Source organism: Telopea speciosissima, chromosome 7, assembly GCF_018873765.1.
Source record: "Telopea speciosissima isolate NSW1024214 ecotype Mountain lineage chromosome 7, Tspe_v1, whole genome shotgun sequence".
NCBI classification, from domain to species: Eukaryota; Viridiplantae; Streptophyta; class Magnoliopsida; order Proteales; family Proteaceae; genus Telopea; species Telopea speciosissima.
In genome coordinates this window covers 63,380,194-63,403,585 of record NC_057922.1, presented here as the reverse complement: position 1 = coordinate 63,403,585, position 23,392 = coordinate 63,380,194, and the positions used below count along the sequence as shown (strand labels likewise).

Below are 23,392 nucleotides of genomic sequence, written 5' to 3'. Positions count from 1 at the left end.
GGATTGAATTTAAAATGTACAAAATAGACAGCACAACAAGAATCAGGACAAAAACAACATCTGGGCCTCGAAACCAAGGTTCGAATTAGCCTAGAGAAAGTTCTAGGTTTCGACCAAGATATAGTCGAAACCGAGATGAACTCGATTTCTGGTTGATCGAAACTCGAGTTTTAAAACCTTGGTCTTAAGTAAATAAAACATGTGATTGAGACATGACTTAGGGATTAGGATTGAATTGGTCACTGAGTCACATTGGAAACAATAGGGTATCCTAGTTGATTCAGTGATTCCTCCCCAAGATTCAAGTGTTATAGGTTTGGATAAGCCTTGTATTGACCAATATATACCAAGTCATGTGAGTATTAGCTAGAGGACGCACGTTTGGCACGCCAAGCATGAGCTCGCATGGAAAAATCAGGGCCTGGATTAGGCTTTTTAGCTCTCGGTTATGGGTGAAATAGGAACACTGCCCGTGAGCGATAAACTAGCAGGCGACACCTTATTTTGAAGGAGGAAGAGAGATATAGACACAGTGGGCAGGCTACATCATAAATTTGATAGGCAATCAAACTTTGGAGAAATTTTAGCCTCAACAATGATTAATTTCAACTAGTGGTATAATTAACACAATCAATTTTGATGCTGGTTTGACCCATGGGTGCCTACTATACCAGGCCATTGTATACCTCCAATTTTTCAAAACCACTCCTACTGTATGGTAAACGATCTCACAATCGATCATAGATGGAATCATGAAGTCCTTGCACGTATTCTACCCAATTGCCTGAATTTTGAAATTTCTGACTGCTGGAGATGTTCTCTAACAAAAGATAGTAGCTTCTCTACCCGGATTGCTACAAACCTTTTAAATCTACATTGTCAACCTAGGCCCCTTGCTTCCAAGTGGTGGCGCTTTTTCTGGAAACTAAATATTCATCTGAAATTTAAAATGTTTTTTTGACGTGTATTGAATACAGGTTTACTTGTCAAGACCACTCTCTCAAAGTGGACATCGATCAAACCTACATATGTTTTCTGTGGTGCTCATGATGAATCCCACTGGCATCTTTTTCTATCTTGTGAATGGACAAAACGTATCTGGGCCTGCGGACCCCTCTGACTCAGAACTGAGCACCTAAGAAGTTCTAGTCTGGCACAACTTTGTGCTTCCCTCCTCCAATCCAAGACCATGGACAAACCAACAGCTATTTGGTTTTTTTCAATTTTCATTATTACCTATTATTTCATTTGGACTGTAAGAAACAAAGTAATACACAAGTTGGAATCACCCTACCCTACCCCTATACTCAAACTTGTTACCAAATGGATTAATGATCTTCAATTAAGACCACCACTGATGCACAACCTAACATTTGAAAACTTTGTGAATACATGCAATGATTTAGACAAATCTACTAATGTTAGCCAAACTATAAACTCACCTGTTTTATGTTGTGCAGGTCTTTCTGAACCAAATGTAGGCCTCATAGGATGGGCTTACTGCATTTTACTAGACAACCAGAGTGTTTTAACATCTACAAGGTTTACAACTTCAATTGATGACATGAAGGTAGAGCTGATTGGAATCTTGCAAGGGTGGAAACACGCTGCGTCGGATGTAATCCAACTAAAGGAAATTTGGATCACTGACAAGAGTTTACATGACTTTTTGACTGCCAAGTTGAATATAACCATTCCTTGGCAAATTATCTCTAATTTTTTTGAACTAGCTAAACAAACCTCAAACTTTATAAATGTAAAGTTTAAACATAAAAATAACATATGGACTAGCAGACTACGTTCCCTAGCCACCTTCTCTATAACAAACAGAAATGTTATGCCCCCCTTACTGTACGATGTAAATATGTTTTTCTCACTCTAATGGTAATATAAGTACGTTTCCATCAAAAAAAAATTCTGATGATGGTTTCAAGAGCAAGGGAATAGCTAACACTGTAGCGCCAATATGATAGAATTTAACCTTGAATTTTGACAAAAAACCAATCCACTACCCTCCGCACAAATGATTTTGTAATTCAAGATCCACTGAATAGTGGGCAAAACAAATGATGAAATGGGCGATGAGACTTTAGTATACAATCAAAGTACTGCCATACCCATCATCTAATGGCCAAAGTGACCATAACAACCCTCCACACAACAAAACTCCTGACCTCTCTCTCTCTCTCTCCATCCAGGTGTGCTCACCTAGACAATATTTCAGCCAATCTGTGCCTGCATATGTGATTAAATCTGATTTACAAACATAATCTGTTTAAATATCCAAAGTAAAGTTTCTAATGTATCCATTCATTTCTCTTTCTTTTTTTTCTTTTTTTTTTTTTTTTTGCGGGGAGGAGGAAGGGGAAGGAAAGATTTTGGGGTTTACAATCTTCGGAAGTCTTCTCTACACCATCCATTGAACCTAAATAAGGAGAGTTTCACTATACAAAAGCATAATTTTGAATGACCTGGAAAAATAGGCATTTGGCAAGAAAAACTAGCAGAATTGGAAGGGCACTTGAATCATAACAAGACAAACACTGACCATCGGTATTCCCCTCAGTGAACAACAGATCAGAATAACTTCATTAATGAAGACACTAGTATGTTTCAATAAAAAACATCAAGAACCAGCAGTACATTCCCTACCATATCTTATTAATAAAAAAGACCCACTACTGAGAGGGTAAGAGACAAATTAGTACAATAAGAAACCCACATTTTGTTTGAGAAAGGAGTGTCCATGTGAACCCCATCGCTCATTACGTGAGTGAGTGTTGAAAGGAAGCCCCACTCCGGGGTCATGGGAATCTGTATCTCATCATTTAACCACCTACATTCATTAACATTGTAAAAGCATAATAATGGTAGAAGAAAACAAAAAACAAATTTATTCAAGGGGAAGGGATATTTAGAAGATAAGGGTACACCCCCCCCCCCTCCCGACCCAATTCCATCATTCAACAGACTGGAACAATGAACCATTCCTTCGTAATTTTGGTTTTCTACCACATTGGAAAAGAAATATCACCTCAGAGCATGTAAGTGTAGTTTCAACTTCGTGAGATTTTACATTGATCAAGAGATCGAGGACTGATCACCTTCCGGATAATCGGGATCTAAAATCCTTGAAACCACATATTTAGTCCAAAATAAGCTCACAGTGCAAAGGATAATTAATGATATTGATGACATATACAAACAGTTAAAAAAACACAGAACTGATAAAAGAAGCCCTTTTGTGTGGTATTAGAAGATGATCAATAACCACCTTCCAATCTATGACTTATATAATCACCACATGATAGAAATAATATGAAGTAAAATACCTCACAGAGCCATTAACTCGGAGGCAAAAAGAAATACAATCAAGCATAACTTAGCTTTGGGAAAGAGAAGTTTCTCCCACCTCCTAACCCTACAACAATTCAAATTTACATGGCCAGAACTTGGCATGGTATATGTCGAAGACTTTAACCATGAGGTATTTCATAATGCTATAGTACATACAGAATGCTACTCTGGTACACCCATTAAGCCCAAGTGAAAAAAACATAAGGGCATAGAATACATTTAATGGTAGTAACCATATCGACTAGGTGTAATTATCATACAGTTCTGAATTGAAAAACATGCTATGGGTGAACTTACCATCAGGTTTTGCTCTTGAATTTCCTCTGAGCTTTCAAGTCCACCACAACAATGGTGATGTTATCCTTGCTTCCTTTCTGGAGGGCAAGCTTTGACAAGCATTCTGCTGCGGCTTGTGCAGCAGGGTCAACTCCGTCACCCCTTTCTGCAAGAGGTGTCACACCATTCTTTTTGTGCCAAAGAAGGATACGTTTTCGAGCCACTTCACAAACTTCCTCATTTGTCATAACATCCCATAATCCATCACTGGCTAGAATGAGGCATTCATCTTCTTTGGCTCGAGGAACAAACTTAACCTCTGGTTGCGGAATGATCCATGGTTTCAAATATCTATCACCTGTATTTCAAAAGCAAAATGAAACGATCAAGTCAAGCACAACAAGATCTAGAAATCAACTAGACTACATTTTGGAAATCTAGAATATCGGTACTATAGAGGAAACACTCTTCTACATGAACAATAAAGAAATGTAGCAAAAATCATGCCTTTTTTAGAAATCCTTTCCCTGATTACTTGTCCTTAGAATAAAGATTATACATTCCATCGATGTTTAATCAACTTCCACACCTCCCCTACCCCCAAAACCAAAAAAAGGGGTGGGGGGAGGAGAACCTTCAGAAATGTCATATTTATCATGGTTTAAAAAATCGAACCAGAATCGATAGAATTGCCCAATTGGAATCAGAATCGACTAACTGCGAATCCGATCATGCCCAATTCTCAAAACCTTATTTTGGATCGGCCATGAATGCACACATATTTCTCCTTTTAGTAACTTAGTGCAGAAGATTGATGGAACATATCTCTTGTAGCTAGATCTTAAAGACCTTGAATAAAAAATCCCAAAACCAATGAGTTGTGGAAATCTATGTTTTTTCTTCTTGATTCCATTTTCTAGGGTTTCAGCCAATTCCTGAGTGATTCTTATCTGAAACAGAATCAATGGAGGCCAATCCCATAGCCAATTCTGAGTTTTAAACATTCATATCTATGAAAAACAAGGTCCACATACCAACTTTTTTTTTTTCTTTCAATGAGATAGACACCAATGGTTAAATAGAGACATTTTAAATTTTACAAATGAGAAAGGAAAATACAGAGGATAGGGAGAGAAACAACAGTTCAGTATCCAGAGACTGTAACATATTCCTCTTTAATGCAAATGTAATGTATAGCATACCATTTCTATCTTAAAAGTGTGCAGGATAATGGCAAGAGTAATCAAGAAGTAATCGATTTATTGCAAACAAATCAAAAACACTATAATATGTTTCCAAAAATAGTTATAGTAGAGCAAATTATGCCCATTTTTTTAATATGACACTATATTCACGTGGGAGTACCATATGTCATTGACTGTGTTCTAACATCTAAGCAATGCAATTCGGACACATAGAGATCCAAGATTTTTCCGTACAATAGCCATTATATGATACTACGTATTTGTCTAGATAATATTAACTCGTTCACATGACAGTAGATATAAGACTTCAAGCAAACACCGTACATGTTAGAAATTAATCCATCAATTCTGTTGCAGCTACAAATAAAAGACATAGGGGGCAGAACTACTTGCAAGGTCAACAATAACAACTCCTTTGGAGGAACTGAGACATTGGTGAATTGCACATCTCAGTTACTGGACACAACTTGGCTTAGACCAAACAAGTTGCCGCCACAATTAGACTAGATCATGAATAATTCAGGCAAGCTACATAATCTTCCCACCCACACCACACAGAAAATAATTCAAATAAACTTCAAACCATGTTCTTCTATAATTTGAGAAAGAACTGCAATCCATACCTTCAACAGAATATCTTATAAATCAAATAATAATTAGGTCACAAAAACTACACCTAAAATTATTATGTTACTGAAAAGAGGTGGTCAATGCAAGATCCGTTGATTTTTTTAGGTACATGACCAACTCTCCTACCTCTCCCCCCCCCCCCTCCCAAACAAAGAGAAGGGGGAATTTATTACATTCACAGACTCCATATGGCATGATAACAAAATCATCAAGTTATAGATGGTCAACCACTCCTCTCCCTTCCCCCCCCCCCCCCCCCAAAGAGTTGAATTTTACGTTCAAAATTTCATGGCATAATAACAAAATCATCTGGTTATAGATGAACTGATTAAAAGGTTGTGATTAACATACATACCGATGGACCTAGACATTGCCAAAACACCGAACACACGGTATCCATTCCACTGTATGACTTTGCCACCAGCTGCTTCGATTCTTGCAAATTCATCTTCTCTATTTGGCTAGGAAGAAAATGGAGATCAATTTGTTAATGACATAACTTCCATTAGACATAATATGACAGTGAAAGACTATAAACACAAGCCTTACTTTATGATCCACTGACAATGGCACAGCCTCTTTTCCACGACAAAGGACTGCTCTTGAATCTCCACAATTTGCAACTATGATGTGGGATGAACAAATAACAGCAACCACAGCAGTAGAACCAACAGTTTCTGGGGCAATAGGATCAGTACTCGCCTCGGAAGAATCATCCTGGACTTGCATACTACCCCTACAAACTCTTCCCCCAACCTCATCATCAACTACCTGAAAGCAATTAGTGAAAGCTCTTTCCCACTGCATTTGCCAATTATTCTTAATATTGATATCACCTAAGCCTTCTTTCACCATTGTTATCTCCTCAATTAAAGCCGTATGAATCCGGTCACGACAATAGTTAGCAACCTGAGCAACAAAACAAATCCACTAGGATAAAACCATTATATGTATGATTCAAGTTCAACAAAGACGGAGAAACAAAAGTCAAACAAATAACCTGCAATCCTCCATGGCCATCATAGACTCCAAAGAAATGAGCTGTTGTGTGACATAAACTTTGGTTCATGCCATCCAATACATGATCAGCAACAAGCATTGAAATGGGAATCTTCATAAACCGAGGTACAGCAGCAACAGCATCTTCCATCTCTGGTCTCCTGCCACAAATAGAAGTGAATCCCCAAAGCGGTATGTAATCCAATTCAAATATACTACGTGTTCCTGTTCCACCGATTCCCCTCTCTTGAGGCATCTGAAGAACCATTGATCCTGCTTTTGGGTCAGATCCAGCACCAACCTCTGCTTCTGGAGCTGTTGGCACAACAAGACTATCACCAACAGGTTTCTGGTCAACATTTGGCTCCCCCAAATCATTAGCTTTCATGATAATTTGAACAGGGCCAACATCCATAGATCCTAGTGTGCTTAACTCACTTGCAGTCTCAAACGCTAAGAATTCTTCACCACCAATGCTACTACAATCACTAGCTAGAGAGAGAGAATAAGAACTATCTAGTATCTGGTCACCCCCCATAGACAACGAATCATCTTCCTCACTACTTTCATGTTCGGTAGTCATCTCTACCAAAGGAACTTCACTTTCCTTTTTTTTGTCTATGGGCACTGACATAGTTGCAGAACCACCGTCACTCTCTATACTATTGCCAACACAACCTTCACCTGTTGCAGAAATAGACTCAGTATGTACCTTTGTTGCAGAATCTGATAACAAGCTTGCCGAGTCCGTTATCAACTTGAATCGTGTGATTTCCATGTGGGTTGCTATCCCCGAGCTATCACAAATTGAATTACCTAATCTAAATGGCACTGCAACCGCTGGAGACATCTCCTCCATAAATTCCCTTATCTGAATAATAGTAGTAGCAATAACCTTTCAACCCCTCCAAACCCACAAAACCTATCATTATTCAACTAATTCAGCTCCTTCCACACTATGGTATGATCTCAGAACGAAGCTTTCGAGCTTCAACAGATTGACATCCATACCTAAGAAACTAAATGACCCGTCAAATGTCTGAAGGAACTGATACAGAAAACACAAATAGCAGCACCCCCCAAAGCAAATTAAAAGGAACCCAGTTACAGTTAATGGATGAACAATGGAACATAACAACAGAAATAAGAAATCAGATCTGGTGATGAACAACGGATCATGGAAATTTTTTACTCTAAAGAGAGAAAAGATTTCTCAGACCACTCTTAGTCTTGGAAGAACCCTCCCCCTCTGGAACCTTCTCTATTAACCCCCCATCGACTACGAAACAACAAAGAGAAGAACCCCCAATCACCACCAACCCTTAAATCCCCAACCTCCAAAGAAAAAATGAATTGGTCGACAAAAATAAAAAAGAAAACTAAAATCTGCTCCTCATCTTTAAGCACAATAAAGAGAATGCAAAGGGGTCATGAGAAAGAACCGTGGAAAGGCAAGCTCCCAAGAATCACAGGAAAACCCTAAAAAAGATTAAGCACTTTACACTACACATATCACCTGAGTTCCCTGGATCTGAGGCAACCCATTTGAGCCACTTGAAAATTAGTCGCTCTCTCTCTCTCTTCTCTTTCAATAATTCACCAACTATTCTTCCCTCCTCTGTTCCTCTTCGCGTCTTTTCTTGCTGGGTCTCTCTCTCTCTTTCTCTTGCAAAATTAAAATCTCCGAACAAATTAAAAGTTTGAGAATCAATAAACAGATATGAGATGAGTACCATTAGAAAAAAAGCTGCAAATTTGATCATTCAAAAATCTCTTCCCCAATTCTTATTCTTTTCAGAGCATGAAGACTTGGCAGAGACGATCAATCAGGGAGTAGAGAAAGATAGTAAAAGAGAAAAGGAGGCAAGAAAGAGGAGACAGAGATGGACAGGTGTCCCATAGAGGAGGAGGGCATATTAAAAGCTTTTCCACCTGTCTCTTCTCACTCTCTTTCCCTTCCTTCTCTCTCTCTTTCTCTCACTTCATCCAACCTACAATGTTCCAAAACAAGAAAAATCTTTTTCATGTTACTCATGTCCCCAAATAAAATATATAAAATAATAATTATTATTAAAATTACATAACTACCCTCCATATTTTTTTTAGTATTAAAATAGAAGCACTTCTTTGACAATGAAGGTCATGATCATAGCTCAGTTTCCTTCTTTCCATTTCTTCTACAAGGAATTTACTGAATGAATTTTAAAAAATAGATTTTTACAAATTTTTTTTTTCCAAAGAGAAACTACAAACCGGCATGGAAATAACCATCTACTTCCTTTTTTGATTAAAAGAAAATCAATAATAACCATCTCCTTCTAATTAAACTGAAAATGTTTGATGAGTTACATAATAATATGTCATTTTCATGGTAGGAAGTAAAATAATATGAAGCAAACCTTTTGTTGACTAGCCCTTAAAGGAAATAAAGGTCTCCATAACTCTTAAAAGCCCACATATGTATGTAATATATTTACTTTTTCAAGAAAGTGAAGTTTTCCATGACATGGCCCTTGTAATGAGAGCTTCTTTTTGTGTGGTCCATACCTTTTAAGCCCCATGGAGAGTTTCTATTGCTCACCCTAATTGTTAGATGGGTATATATGTTCTCTTTGTATTTTTCAATGGTTGACTAGAATTTTCCAAAGTTTATTTCTTGATTAATTTTGTAAAAGGTACCATTGAATGACATATCTACATCTCTATTAAGATTTTCTAACCATAGATCAAGATATCGGTATCTTATCGGTCAATACGTATCGGTATTACGAGTACTATGAGTATTTAATGTTATTATAATATCAATACAGATCAATAGTATAAGCTAAAAGGTGGCATATTTTTTATTTAGGTTTGATATAGACATATACAGGCAGATCCCTATCGTATTAGTATTAGGGTGGCGATGACCAATGTGGCCATTGATACCTATAACCTTGCTTGTAACCTTATTTTGAGTGCCTATTGTCTTATTCTCAAAAAAAAAAAAAAGTTTATTTTATTTTAAATTTTTTTTTTTTAAAACATAAGAAGATAAATTTTATTTTATTAATCAAAAGCTTCCTAGGAGAACCTCCTAGAGGCAACAAGGTCCGTATTTACAAGGAAAATTGGAGGATTGACCCACCAAACTTTTGACAACTTATGTCTAGAAGAACCAGATGCTAGATAACCTAACCCGTTCTTTAGGTCAAATATTACAAAATAATTTGAGAATATGCTTACCTTATTCTCATTGTCATTGTGTGCACATTTTTCTAGTACATGTGAAATGATAAAATTTGACCATCATTATAAGAAATTATTTGTTATACTAAAAGGGCAAAAATTAAATTCAAGAAAATCTTAGATTAATTTTGTGAAGGGAACCATCTGAATCAACACATCTATAAAAATTAGATTCAATTGATATTTGTTTGACTAATTAAGAATGACATGGACATAGTTACAAAATCTAATCACCTATAAAACTCCATATGACAAATAAGAATTTTTAGTCAAGATGTATTAAGAATTCGTAACCATAGATCAAGATATTGGTATTATATCGGCCAATACGTATCACTATTGCTAGTACTCAATACGATTATGATATCTTACGGATCAATAGTATCCATTAAAAAGTGGTTTATTTTTAATTTAGGTCTAATATGGGCCAATACAGGCCAATCTGTATCGTATTAATATGAGTATAACTGTGACCAATGTGGTCACTAATATCGATACCTATAAGGCTATAACCCTGCCTACAACCTTATTTTGATTGATTTCTTGTCTTATTCTCAAAAGTTCTTTAAGTCAGATTTAACAAAAAAAGTTTGTCAAAATAATTTGAAAATATACTTACCCTAATCTCATTGTCATTGTATACATATTTTTCGAGTATACATGTGAAATGACTAAATTTGACCCTCATTATAAAAAATAACAATGAGAGCAACAAAAAATAAAATTATTAAAAACTCTATAATTGCATATAATGAAAAAAATTAGATTCAATGGAAATTTGTTTGACTAATTAACAAAGATATAGACATAATCACAAATCTAAGCACCAATAAAACTCCACTTGCCAAATAATAACTAGTCTCTACTCTCTACCATTGATGACTGGAGATCTTACCACCATGCAAGGATAGCACACAAGAGTTATGTTAAAGCTTGGAAGTCCCTATTGCAAGGATCCATGAGCATCTAACCAAGTGCGCCAGTTATGGATAGTACCCTTTCTGTAGGGTACACCTCTCAGGAGCTGCAGGACTTGATCAAGGAACCCTATACTACCCATGACATGTGGAACTCTTTTTATTTCTTTAAACTTTTAGACTCATTTTTTCTAATGATGGGGATTTTAGAGTTATATCGCTCTTTAAAAAACTTGTCATCAAAGCAAGCAAGCAAGCAAGTTTGACAAGGGAATCTCAAGCATTAGCTCTGTAAACAATATTCTATCCTTACTTTAATGTTTTTCCTTTCTGTTTTTTTTTTTTTTTTAATAAAAAAAAAATGTTATGGATAGCAAGTATAACTATGCATTCTAGTCCGGATCCTCTGCCGTACTGCAGGGTATGTGGTGCACATCCTACGGCATAGTAGAGACCACGTGGTATACACATGGCACACATGGCCTCTATTGTACCACAGGATGTGCGCCACACACCCTACAGTACGGCAAAGGATTTTTATATTATGCATCGTAATACCTACCTTTTTTCTTTGACTCATTATGTTTCACACCTATGTCCTAATTAAAATGATAACAAAATCTTTCTAAGTTTCAATAAAATTAATGAATACTAAACTTAATCCACCAAATGTGCCATGTCAAAGGGACAACCAATATAAAAGTTGGAGCGTAGAATTAGATAATGTCTACAAGAAAGCAATGCCAAACTTTTACCATAAATGATCATTAGCATATATATTTGAACCATAAGTGTCATCAAGTGAGATTAAAGTGGTGGATAGTGAAGCATTTTTTATGTTACTTTGACTGTTTAACATAAAATATATGCTTAGGATTGTCCAACTAATAACAAAACCATCAATTTGCCTTGAAATCAACTCATTTAGACACACTAATTAATTAGTTAACCCCGATGCGGCAATGCCCAGCTGATTCCAATTCAATCTATAAAGGCCAATTCGATCCATTGTTGATTACAAATACTTAAACCATGTTAATTGTAGAAAATCGAGAAGCTAAAACGATGTAGAAAAAAATGAAAATTACAAACAAAAAATCACACAATACATACAAGGATTTACATGGTTCGACAAGATCGACTATGATGAGATGAGATCTACTTTGCTATCAATAGAGAATAAGGTACAATCATTCATCCTCACACGTCTCTCAAATTGCTTACAAAGAAAAAACTCTCGCAACAAATTTATACCAAAATCCTATACAAGTAATTTACTGAATCAACCCAGCAACGAAGATAATACGCAAGGTGAACCGATTCCTCCAAGCCTCGAGGACTGACATCTTAACAGCCCTTCAAAATCAACCCACATGATGGAATACAAGACATCGTATCTCAATTCTCAACAATTAGGATATGTTCTATTGTTTATGTCAACCACGACCAATGTCCAACTGATTCTAGCTGAATTGGAGTCGAAATCCATAGAAGCTGATTCTATTGTCAATTCTGCTTACTTAAACTATGCCAACATATGTTCCAAAAATTTGAAGAACAGTTTTCCCTTCCTAGTGTTTCTAGGAAAGCAACCAAACCCATCTGGGGAGATCAGTGATGGGTTGGACCATTCAACCAAGTTTTGAAATCCATTTTCTCAAATAGTGCCACTGCACCCCACCAGGCAAGGGTGTCAATAAGAAAACCCTTTTAACTTTTAAGCAAATTTGCGACCTGCAATTGAATAATGAATGCATCCTCCAACATTTCTAATGATTCCCAGTAATTTGAAGCATTTTTATCAATTTGAATGGAGGAAATTTTTTGAAGTGCATTAAAATATTTTGATGGTAAATACATGCTTTTAAAGTGGTATTAAATTTAAAAATATAATATATCTAATACTATTGCATTTAAAAAAAATTTACATGTGTGGACTTATAAAAATATAAAAAAGAAAAAAAAAATTCAAAAAATTTGAAATTGAAGAGAGACAATCATTGTATCATCATATTTTTGTCTCATAATGTTTTTCTTTTCTTTTCTTTTCTTGACATCCAAACATAGCCTTAATGTATTTACAGAAGGGAAAAAAAAAAAGAAAAAAGAAATTAAGGTGAAAAATTAATTTATTACATAAATAAAATTAAGAGTAATTTTACTTAACCTAGAGTTAGAGGGTTTCGGATGGTGTGCAATGGGTATCCAAAATAGCACAAGAGGGTATTATCAATTTCATACTATTGTGTAGGTTAGAAATTTATGATTATTGATGGGTGTATTTTTCCTTCACCGACAGTCTATGAAAAAATTCTCTAAAAGGATTACCTCTTCATCATATGGTAGATAAAGAAGTTTCAATTTATTGCTTGACTTGCTACAAGATTCTGAAATAGTGGTATTAGATATAGTATCATGGTTTTAGTGCATGGTATCGGATCGGGTATCGGTGATTTACAAAATCGATATTATATTAGAACGGATTGGTTGTATCAGACAAAATTACCCCTAAACTCTCTATAAAATAGGTTTTTTGACCATTTTACCCCTTGTCCGTACTGTGTCACTAGTACGGTATCGACATAGTATTGGAATCGGCTACATGCAAAACTAATATGTATCGCATAATACAAACGATATGATACCTATACTTAGAACCATGAATAGTATCAAAATCAGTTACATACAAAACCGGGGGATACGATACCGCTACCTCAAACCATGATTTGGATACAGTCCTTTTTTGTAGTAGATAACGACCTGACGCTGTGGAATCACTGACCCCACCCATTCCCCAATTCTCGATATACAAATACACTGTATCTGTCTATCTATCCATCTAGCTAGTTATTATGTATTGATACATCTTTATCAAAAAAAAAAAAAAATTATGTATTGATACATCACGGGGGAAAGTCTCGATTCAATGAATGTGTGACTTTTTTATGTTTTGTTTTCTTTAATGTATACATCTGGGGAAGCTATCCCATCCGTACACTGAACCTATTCTAATTCTTTTTGACACAAAAAAAAAAAAAAAAAAAACCTATTATTTCAATGTGGGCCCAACATAACTGACCTGACGAAGTTGTAATGTGATAATAGGATTAAGATCCGACGTACAGAAATTACCAATCTCACAGGAAGAGTAGTCACGAGGGGGCCTTCTTATTAAATGAATGAAAAACCTTTTGAGGTGATCAGAGTTTGTGGCCCCACCCAACTAACGAACGACACGTGGTCTACTAGCTGACAACAAAGCCTGAAGGTTTCTGTGGTCGTCTTCCGAGTCTTTTCTCTCCTGATTTCTGCCACGTGGTTCAATCTCGAGAAGTCAACTTTCCACACACAGTTTGACCTGGGGAATGACTATGTGACTATGTTGGATGCCAACACAGAGGAAAAAAAGCACAAGAAGATTTTCAAAATATATTGAATTTGAAGAGACTTAGAGAAAGAGACACGTAAATCAATCATTGCATTTCATATTTTTGTTTATTATTATAATATTTTTTTGGCATCCAAACATGAATCCTCTCTAATTCTCTAAGCCCCCGTTTGTTTAGAGAGGAAGGGGGGGAAGGGGTGGGATTATTAGGAAAATGAGACCCACACATTAATAGGGTTTTGTAAGATAGACATTGGGCGGCGCTTTGTCTGGGCCACATAGGCCGCTATGGGCAAGGTGCCGTAGAAGATTACGATCCCTCAGTGGTTTGGCAGTTGGGACCACAATGCACAGTGTCAAATAAATTCTGTACAGACTTAAGGCTATGTTTGTTTGATAAGAAAAGAATAAAAAATTTACCAAAAACTTTAGGTGGAAGAAGGAAACAAATAATTCCCAAGGTTGTCTGGGTTTTGTAAGAAAATATTTTTTCTTAGCCTTGGAGTGTCACTATTCCCTAACTTCAGTGGGAAGAAGGAAAACAAACAATTCCTAAAGTTGTCTTGATTTTGAAAGAAGGCCAAATGTTCTCTGTGGTGGAGACGCAGGCTACACCCAAACGCATGTCTAGACGCAACCTTCACTGCGGTACAGAGAACAAAAAAATATTTTTTCTTGGCAAAACTTATTCTCCGTCATGTGGGTTTCGAATCTAACCATTGGAGTGTCATTATTCCCCAACTTCAATGGGAAAGAAGGAAAACAAATAATTCCCAAGGTTGTCTCGATTTTGAAAGAAAATATATTTTCTTGGCAAAACTTTTTCTTCCCCATGTGGATTTAGAGAATCTAACCATTGGAGTGTCACTATTCCCTCGGCCCCTATTGTATGAAATCTAAAATACCTTTGGTACTATTCCAAGAATCACATCCAACCATTAGAACCCATAAAATTAAGAAATTCTCCCTTCACCATTGGAGAAGGAAAACTCAAATCATTTCTATCTTCTTTTAAATTGACAAGCAACCAGTAAAACATACTGACTAATTTTCTCTATACGCATCATTTCACCAACCGCTGTTATTAAGGTTGGATGGAACTTCAGGGCAGCGTCGGACTTTGTACAATCGGGGGGAAGGGGGAGAAATTATACCCCTCGTGTTCTTCATCAACGGTGAAGAGACTTAGGAAAAAGAAATATGTTTACATGAAACAAATGCAGATGAGATAAGAATGGTGAAAAAGGAGACCCACGAGAACAGGCCGAATATAGAATCAGAAATACGAATAATTATCACCTCCAATTTGCGCGCACCTTCAATTCCTCCAATTCCTCTAATAGGGGGAGTGGACCCCACCTTGGGCAATGTTTTCGGGCAGGGGGTAGGATGATCATTTCCAACCCCATGTGAGGAATTGGAGGAATTGAGGGGAGCAGCGAATTGGAGGGGATAACGATTCCAGAAATACATGCATTCGGTTTAATTTAGGAATAGCAATATTGGGTTGTGTGATATGGGGAAGTCATTTGAGATGGTTCAGCAATGAAGACCAATTAACACACCAATAAGGAGTGATTTACTGCAATTTGGAGCTGTTAGAAGGACAAGGCAAAGACCAATAATGATCTGTGTTCCAGTAGCACGAAAAGGCACGAGTAAACAGCATATATGACCAAAAATAGAGCAGGATGGTGGAACAGAATTCATTCCACTAATCTCATGTTGTTATAATAAGTTTTGGTGAGTTGAGTTGTTTCAGTAAGAAAAAAAAGTTCACCTTTAAAGTGCAACACACCAAAATCCTCCAGGAGAGACTGGGCAAATGGTCTGCCCACCATCAAGGAATGCAGTCAATGACCGTCTTTGCCCATCTGACAAGTGTTGGGGTTCTACGCAAAAGCAACAATTCCACATTGGATGATCTGATCTGAAAGTTTATAAGGAAGACTTGGGCACCCTCCCCTTAGTGGCCAACTCCACTGCATCTCAAAGATGGTTGAGAGCACAATTCCTAAATAATAGAAAACAAAATTTCATTTTGCCATTGTCAGATGGGAAGAAAAATACCTGGATCTCCAAAAAGCAAATAAAAAAGAAGACTCCATCTGTACAATTGCTATTCCAGTCACTTCCAAGCACCCATCGACTAAAAATAATAATCAATAGATGGTAAAAGTTGTGGGTGTCTGAACAAGGTCTAAAAGTGAAAACAAAGCAAAGAGCTGAAGGCTTCACATCATGGTAAAAACTAAGGACCTTTGTCTGCCTTGAGAAGATGATACTATAGCAGTTCACAATCCTGAAAAGATCCCAAACAGTCAACAAGAACTAGAAATCCATGACCACCTGGTGAACAAACAGATCTAAACAGATGACATACCCTATAAATCTGAACAACCCAGTTCAATTCCAAAGACATCAAGTGACTCCAATGTTGGAGCTTTACCTGATTCGTGTAGAATAATAAAAATTACAATAACTGCCACTGGCAACCTTATACAGTTGTACCTGCAGTAACGGGGTTTAAAGTAATCAAACATAACAAGGTGATGTGAGGTAAACAATGAATCTGTTGCAAAGAGAAAATTCATAAAAACTCAGCTGTCCTAAATAATAATTGAAGAAAGAAATCCAATGAGAAAGTAGAAGGCACCCAATGAAATGCTTTGCATCTGGTGAAAGCCCAGGTAATGACTTTGTATAGGAAATTTACCTTGATTACACAGCCACTGACATAAGGAGAAATGGTTGTTAAATCAGCATTTAACCAAGGAAATGTTTGCACTATTTTCCCTTGCATATCAATGAGCCAGAAGGAATGAAGCAGGAATTCAGTCTGAGAGTTCGACTGCCAGAGACTTTTCCTTCATTTCCCCCTCTTTTTCGGTAGGACTCAAATGAACAAGAGTACAACATCACAGTTCCTTAGAGATGCAAAATTTATGTACAATTGGCTCTGCTGTCGGGTTCAAAAAAATGCTATAATCAGGATCAGTGCCATCTAAAATATTACAAATCTAGGGATTTATAGTTTGGACATTGAAAGAAAAGATCTATACAGTCAAAAAAATGCCAGCTTGCACTGGGCAAAATTCCACAATCCCAAAAAGGTCTGCTCAAAAATAACTTCTGCAGAAGTCCTCCCCAAAAAAAAAAATTACAGCCTGCTAACAGATCTGGCTGCAAAAATGGCCATCAATGTAACCAAACTTTTCTTTACAATGGTACCTATACTTTGTTTGAATGGTATATATTATCTTTGTATATTTCACAAAAATATACAGAGGGCAATTTACATGATCATGTTTACGTCGAAAAGATCATCCATTGGAATCTCAAGGCCCATAATATCATCGTCTTGCAATCCATCATCATCAATATTCAACCATGAACCAAGATCTTGGCCTTGCCCACCAAGTACATCCATTCCAGGTAGCTGCAGGTTTGAAAAATCAATGCCTTCAGTGTCATTCAAAGTCTCCAAAGCCAACTCGTCATTTTTTTTGATATTGCTATCACTGGCCATCTCACACGATTTCGGGACTGGAGGCAATACAGCTTTTGGTGGCTCTGAAGCCTTACCAAGAAGACCATTGGCAGAAGCAGATAAATGAGTTGTCTTCTGCTTAGGCTTTGTTTTCGCCTTCCTTTCGCCTTTGACATTGCCTAAAGATGGTCGACCAATTTTACCAATGCCATTTCTAGAGGACATATCTCTGTTGTGCCCCTTTCCCTCCTTCTCTCTCTCACTCCTCTTTCCTTTTGTACCGCTTACACGAGCACTCCCAACAACTGATGGTGCTCTCAGAGAAGAACCACCAGGCCCGCCGACAAGTTCATCCAGCAATAGCTCCCTCTTTTTGGCCCTACTCATCCATGTTTCTTCTTTACCAGTAGTTGATTCAGATAAGTGATTTCCAGACCCAAACACATCACAAGGATTCTTCTCACAGGCATCTAAGTTCTGCCTTAAGCGTGAAGTTGCAGAAGGGGTCTGATGCAAACCCACAGAATCTGCAAAAGACAAATCACAGATCAACCACCAAAAATTTGGGAAATTAGACATCAGTCGTGACAAGTTTAATTAATATAACTCAACTGAACGATGCCTTATTGAAAGTTGCAACTACTGGTAAGATTTATCAGTCCATACATCATTGAATGCCACAAAGCACTTCAAACAATCAAATATTACAGGACTTGGCTACAGATGAAAGTGACTTCTCCAGGGAGCAATATGTGAAGTACCTGAAACCCTAACTTCTGAATATAGGGAATGAGTATCAGCACAAGGATTGGCAGGTTCCCCCCCAGTCCTTGTATCTATGAATTCTGCATCATTGGGGCAGGAAGTCACAGAATGAAACAAATCTTTGAATACAAGCTCGTTAAAGCAGCTCTTGCCGGCATCTTCATAATTCTGGCATCGTTCTAGTGTTCGTTTAACAAAAGATAAGGCAGCAAGCTTAGCCATTTTGCCACTTGAACCCCTTCCACCAGATGCATTAGGGCCCCAACAAGCCTGTCAACCATGAACATAGTATTAGATCAATCCCTATAAGGTGTGAAAAATTATTAAACAGAGTTCTCTGAAGAATGGTCATTACATTAGAACTCTAAGTTGACCCAGTAGATGCAATGAAATAGTACTTACTTCTATCAGTGTAGAATGATCACATGACCAGTTGAAAGAAAATAAGAAGGAACCAAATCTTCCAAAGAAGAGCACAGACAGAAAGAAAAAAAAAATGCACCCAAAAAATTGAAGAGTCAGTAAAAGAGCAACTACTACAAATAAAGAATAGGGGTTCATTTTGTTAAATTGCAGGCAAAAGACAGCCAGCATACAAGGTAAGAAGCGATAAAGAGCTAGCAAAAGAAAGTAGAAGTTATACCTATGTTGTACTTCAGGTAGTAATACATAGCCACAAAGCAATAAAACAGAATACAAGGAATGGGCCCTATTTCACAGGCATGCTTAAAGACACTGCAGACTCTGCAGATAAGAATCATTTCCTTAAGGTAGTATGTTCCCTGTTCACTCCCCCGATCAAGATATCCTCTGTTTCGGCCACTAAAGCAATAAAGACTGATTGAACCATAAAAATTTGGAGCATAAATAGTGGGGAGTAGGCATGGAACTCAATCTGGGTCGAAACAACAGGTTTTGACGGAGATATCTCGGTTTTGCAGGTTTCTGAGATGAGTTGGCCGGGTACTTGAAAAAATGCATGGCTTCGTCTGAGATGTTGGTAAGAAACATCTCTGTCGAAACCAGACCAGAAACCAGGACACACTTATTTATGCCTAATATCATTTAAGTAAAAACAATTGCTTAAGATACTATTCATAAATAAGCAAATAACCCCACTATTTGAATCCAATAAAAATAGTTAAAAAATAAAATTCCTAAAGGATAAAAAGTCAACCCCCAGTTCAAGAACAAAAACTGGATAGCTTTCCAACAAATCCAAGATTGCTTAAATCTGATTTACATTGAAAGAGTTATGTTCCAGTCACAGTTAATTTGGTGTGCGCAAATTCTATCAAAATGGCTCTGAATGGAAATAATTTTTTAGACATCAACACAAATGAATATTTTACCGCACTTTTGGTTTTCAGCAAAGTTTTACCATATTAAGATTTGTGGAATTTATAAATTTGATAAAAACCCCAGCATTAGAAAGTTGAAAATTTCACCTACCGCCGAAAATCCAGCTTTTGTTCTTGAACTGGGGAGTTGACTTTTTATCCTTTAGGAATTTTATTTTTTAACTATTTTTATTGGATTCAAATAGGGGGTATTTGCTTACTTATGAATAATATCTTCAGTAAATGACATCATTTACTTAAATGATATTTGGCATGTGCATACACTAGTACTTGGGTCAAAAACCACAAGTACCATTTTGAGTGGTTTTTTTTTTGTGAAAATAGTTCATGCATTGTGTTTAAAATGTAAAAAATAGGCTATATACAAAAAATCAGACCTAAAAAACCATTTCTAGGCCTCGAAACCACTGTCTCGAGTTGGCTGGGAAAAAGTACCAGGTTTCGGTAGGTTTATACCATATCATGGTTTCAGCCTGGTCAAAACCCAAGATCTTGAACCTTGGGAGTAGGTAGGATGAACCCTAGGTTCAGGCTGAACACCTCCCTTACAAGATCCCAAGCAAACCCAAAAGTCAACAAGTCAACCTTCTCAGATGAAGGTGAAACTTTAACTATCACTCACAGATAAATAGAATAAGTGAACTTTAGAACACAGCAATGATCCAAGGGTCAGATTAAGAGCAATTAGAGAATAACCAAATCTGAAACTGAAAATTCAGGAAGTAAGAGAAATTCAATTAATCGAAATCAGAGAAACAGATCAGCCTATAATGCTGGTTGGGTGTCCCTCTTGGTTAGCTAATTCAATCCCCTAAAGCTGAATCAAACATAAGGGCTAGATTGAAAGTAATTAAAGAATCTTCAGGTCTGAATTAAAAGAGGACAGAAGTTGGGAGATTTCTACTAAAGTTACACCAGAAGGTCTGATCAGCAAACCAAGTTGGTCAAAGGGCTCTTTAGACAAGACCTTGAATACCAAAGGTAAAATAGATCTAATGGGCAGATCCTGCAAAATTGAGAACTCGATTTGGACTAAAAATTGCTCTAAAAACAGAGCATCCGTCGGTCAGAAATCAAAGCTCTTCTGTTATAAATTAGGCCAAACGTACTCTGTACCGGGGGCACAGGCTGCGCCCAGACACATGGGGGTGGGTGAAATTACCACCCTGCCCCCCCCTGGAATTGCAGACCCATGTGTCTGGGCGCAGGCTGCGCTGCAGCACAGAGAACATCAGCCCTATAAATTAATACCAACAAAACAATAGGATTATGAGAGGCTGGATGATAACACGTCTGCTTCTCTATTTCTCTGTTTTTTTTCCTGGGAACAAAAAAGGAATAGAAATCTGTTTAATAACACCGGTTCATCTTTTTGTTCCAGAGAATGAACCGGGGCAAAAGAGTTGCTAAGAAACGAAAAAACAAAGAAGCTCTAATTTGAAGCTTCTCTCTCCCAGAAATAAAACGAAGAAATAAGGGGGGGGGGGGGAGTTGCTCTTTAATGAGCACATGGTTAATTTGATGGGCAAAGCAGTAATTTCATGTTCAAAATATAACACCACCTCCAATACATCTTCAACCACCATCACCGCCGCCACCACCACCTCCACTAAATTTTTGGGTATTCAATGGCATATTTGAAAATTTATAGAAGTTCTAGAAACAGAAATGATTGTGCATAACAAACACGTTTCTATTTCTTTTTTGGCCCAGAAATAGAAATTACTATGCGTTACCAAATGTGTTTTTTTGTCCAGAAATTTGGCCCAGTAAGAGAAATACAAAAAGTCATTTCTGGAATAAAAACTTGGCCCAGAAACAGAAGTGTTATTATCAAGGTTTAAAGTATCGGTATGCATCGTATCGTATCGGCCGATATGTATCGGTATCGATAGGTACCGATACATCTCTTCTTCCTAAATGGACTATCCCGGATTGTATCAAAATGTATCGGGCCAATACGGGCTGATACGATACGTCCGGTAAAGGGTTCTGTGGGTGGTTTAATACGTATCGATATGTATTGGCCAATACGACTCGATACATTTCGATACCTACCGAGACCATCGATACATTCCATAAAAAAACCTTTTTCACTCACATACACGATACAGCTCCTATTCTAATGGAAAAATGAAGGAAAATTCTCAACCAAGAGTCTAAAATCTTGCATTTAATCTTGGTTTTTCACACTTTTGGACTATAAAACGAATTAAGGAGTACTACAACATCATCCTTTGTGTTCAAGTACTGTTCACATAACACTGTTCACATGCATAGTGACGTGAATACTGATTTAAACTCCTAGTTGTATTTTGAGTTATTTACTCCCCTTGTTTTAGTTTCCTATTTTACTTTTAAGTTTGAGGTGTGGATTCCTATTTGTTCTAGGAGTCTGCATTCCTAGCTCTTTCATGTAATTATGTTATTCTAAATAAAGTAGTGTGTGAGAGGCTGGATATTCATTCAGTTCCAGTTCTCCTCTCCTTCGTCTTCTACATTCTTGATCTCCACTGCAGGTTTCTCTTCAGTTTGGTTTCACTTTGCATCATCCAATACTCTTCATGGCTATAGACTATTACAACATGTGAGAAACCTCATCTTTTATAATAATTTCAATTTAATGCACTTGTTTGGTCATACATTATTCTCTATTTTAGTGTTTATGCATGATACTTGTTATTTGGAACGATTTTTTAACTATTTTTATTGAATTCAAAAAGGAGGTATTTGCTTATTTATGAATAATAACTTAAGTAAATGAAGGTGCCTGGCCTGGTTTCTAGCATATAAAAGTGTCTGTCCTAATTTCCAGCCAGGTTTCCTCAAGTTTCGATGGGGATAAGTGATACTTATATAGGTATTCAGGTCGAAAATACCGAAATATGGTCGAAACCATCGAGTTTTGGTCGAAACCCTGGATTTTTTAAAATCATCCTTCAACTCGTCTCGGAAACCTACGAAACCGAGTTAACTCGGTGATTTTGACAGGTTTCGGTCGAGTTCTTCTTCCATGCCTCTGACATGATGTAAGAACACACCTGAAGGGAGTACAGACTCCTTCCCAATCTCCAAAAAAAAAAAAATCCAGCAAGACAAACCCAAAAACTTGAAGAAACTCAAATCACATATGCATTTCAATGTAGAATATCATCCCATCCCAACCCATAGAACCTAAATGCTGTAACTCACCAAAGTCCATCAACCAAGAGCACCATGCTAGCACTTTGGATGAGAAAAAAGACAAGAACAGAGAAGCTGGTGGTAACTTCAGGTCATGGGAGAAAGTTGTGTTCCACCCACTCATTCCTTCATCAACCAGGGCCATGGGGAAAGAGAAGGATACTCCTGAGCGATTCCAATGAGTTTGGCCTCACCCCCAAGAGATGCTGGATGAGAGAGAAAAGAGTATGGTAGAAAACCAGCTGGCAGTAACCCTATTCTCCCTTCTTTTTCTTCCAGTTGATCTTCACAGCTGCTAATCTTCTTCCAAATGTCTTCTAGGTGATAAGAGAACCATAAGGTCTTCTTGTTGTATCTTCTTACATGGTACAAGCCCCTATTGGACCCCTTTACATTTCTAGGGTTCCAAGATAGGCATAAAAAATGAGAGGGATCTCCTAGTTGACTCTCAAACCTTCATGGCTTTGATACCAAGTTGGAAATGAGCAATGATTAAGGTGTGAGAGAAGAAGTAAGAACAAGGAGGAAGATGGTGAGTGGAGAAAGAGGAGAGAAAAGTTAGATGAGTGCAAACTTGTAGAGAGAGTGGTAAT

General features: G+C 37.1%; 2 protein-coding genes across 5 annotated transcripts in view; both read right to left on the bottom strand.

Moving 5' to 3' along the window:
- Positions 1–3,319: 3,319 nt before the first annotated feature.
- On the bottom strand, positions 3,320–7,684 carry LOC122667880 (protein phosphatase 2C 50-like). 3 transcript variants are annotated; one of them, XM_043864341.1, is made up of 5 exons: positions 7,066–7,684; positions 6,469–7,023; positions 6,018–6,377; positions 5,824–5,929; positions 3,320–3,991 (listed from the first exon to the last, which is right to left on the bottom strand). In XM_043864341.1, the coding sequence occupies exons 1-5, from the start codon at positions 7,324–7,326 to the stop codon at positions 3,657–3,659; spliced, it is 1,617 nt and encodes a 538-aa protein (XP_043720276.1). In that variant the 5' UTR covers positions 7,327–7,684; the 3' UTR covers positions 3,320–3,656. The 3 variants fall into 3 exon arrangements, with proteins under 3 accessions (XP_043720276.1, XP_043720274.1, XP_043720275.1); XM_043864339.1 differs by having other exon boundaries at positions 6,469–7,684; XM_043864340.1 differs by having other exon boundaries at positions 6,018–6,382; positions 6,474–7,684.
- A 9,496-nt stretch (positions 7,685–17,180) lies between these two features.
- Positions 17,181–23,392, bottom strand: part of LOC122668803 — a 31,770-nt gene continuing 25,558 nt past the window's right edge. For both annotated transcript variants that reach the window (XM_043865336.1, XM_043865337.1), the window contains exons 15-16: positions 18,252–18,525; positions 17,181–18,017 (exon numbers count right to left, since the gene is read on the bottom strand). In XM_043865336.1, coding sequence (XP_043721271.1) covers positions 17,296–18,017; positions 18,252–18,525 — 996 coding nt within the window. In that variant the 3' untranslated portion in view covers positions 17,181–17,295. The remainder of the gene's footprint in view (positions 18,018–18,251; positions 18,526–23,392) is intronic.

Coding starts and splice junctions, on each gene's coding strand:
- LOC122667880 (XM_043864339.1), bottom strand. CDS start 7,326: ATGGAGGAGATGTCTCCAGCGGTTGCAGTGCCATTTAGATTAGGTAAT. Junction 6,378..6,468: donor ATGGCCATGGAGGATTGCAG/GTTATTTGTTTG, acceptor TTTGTTGCTCAG/GTTGCTAACTATTGTCGTGA. Junction 5,930..6,017: donor CATTGTCAGTGGATCATAAA/GTAAGGCTTGTG, acceptor TTTTCTTCCTAG/CCAAATAGAGAAGATGAATT.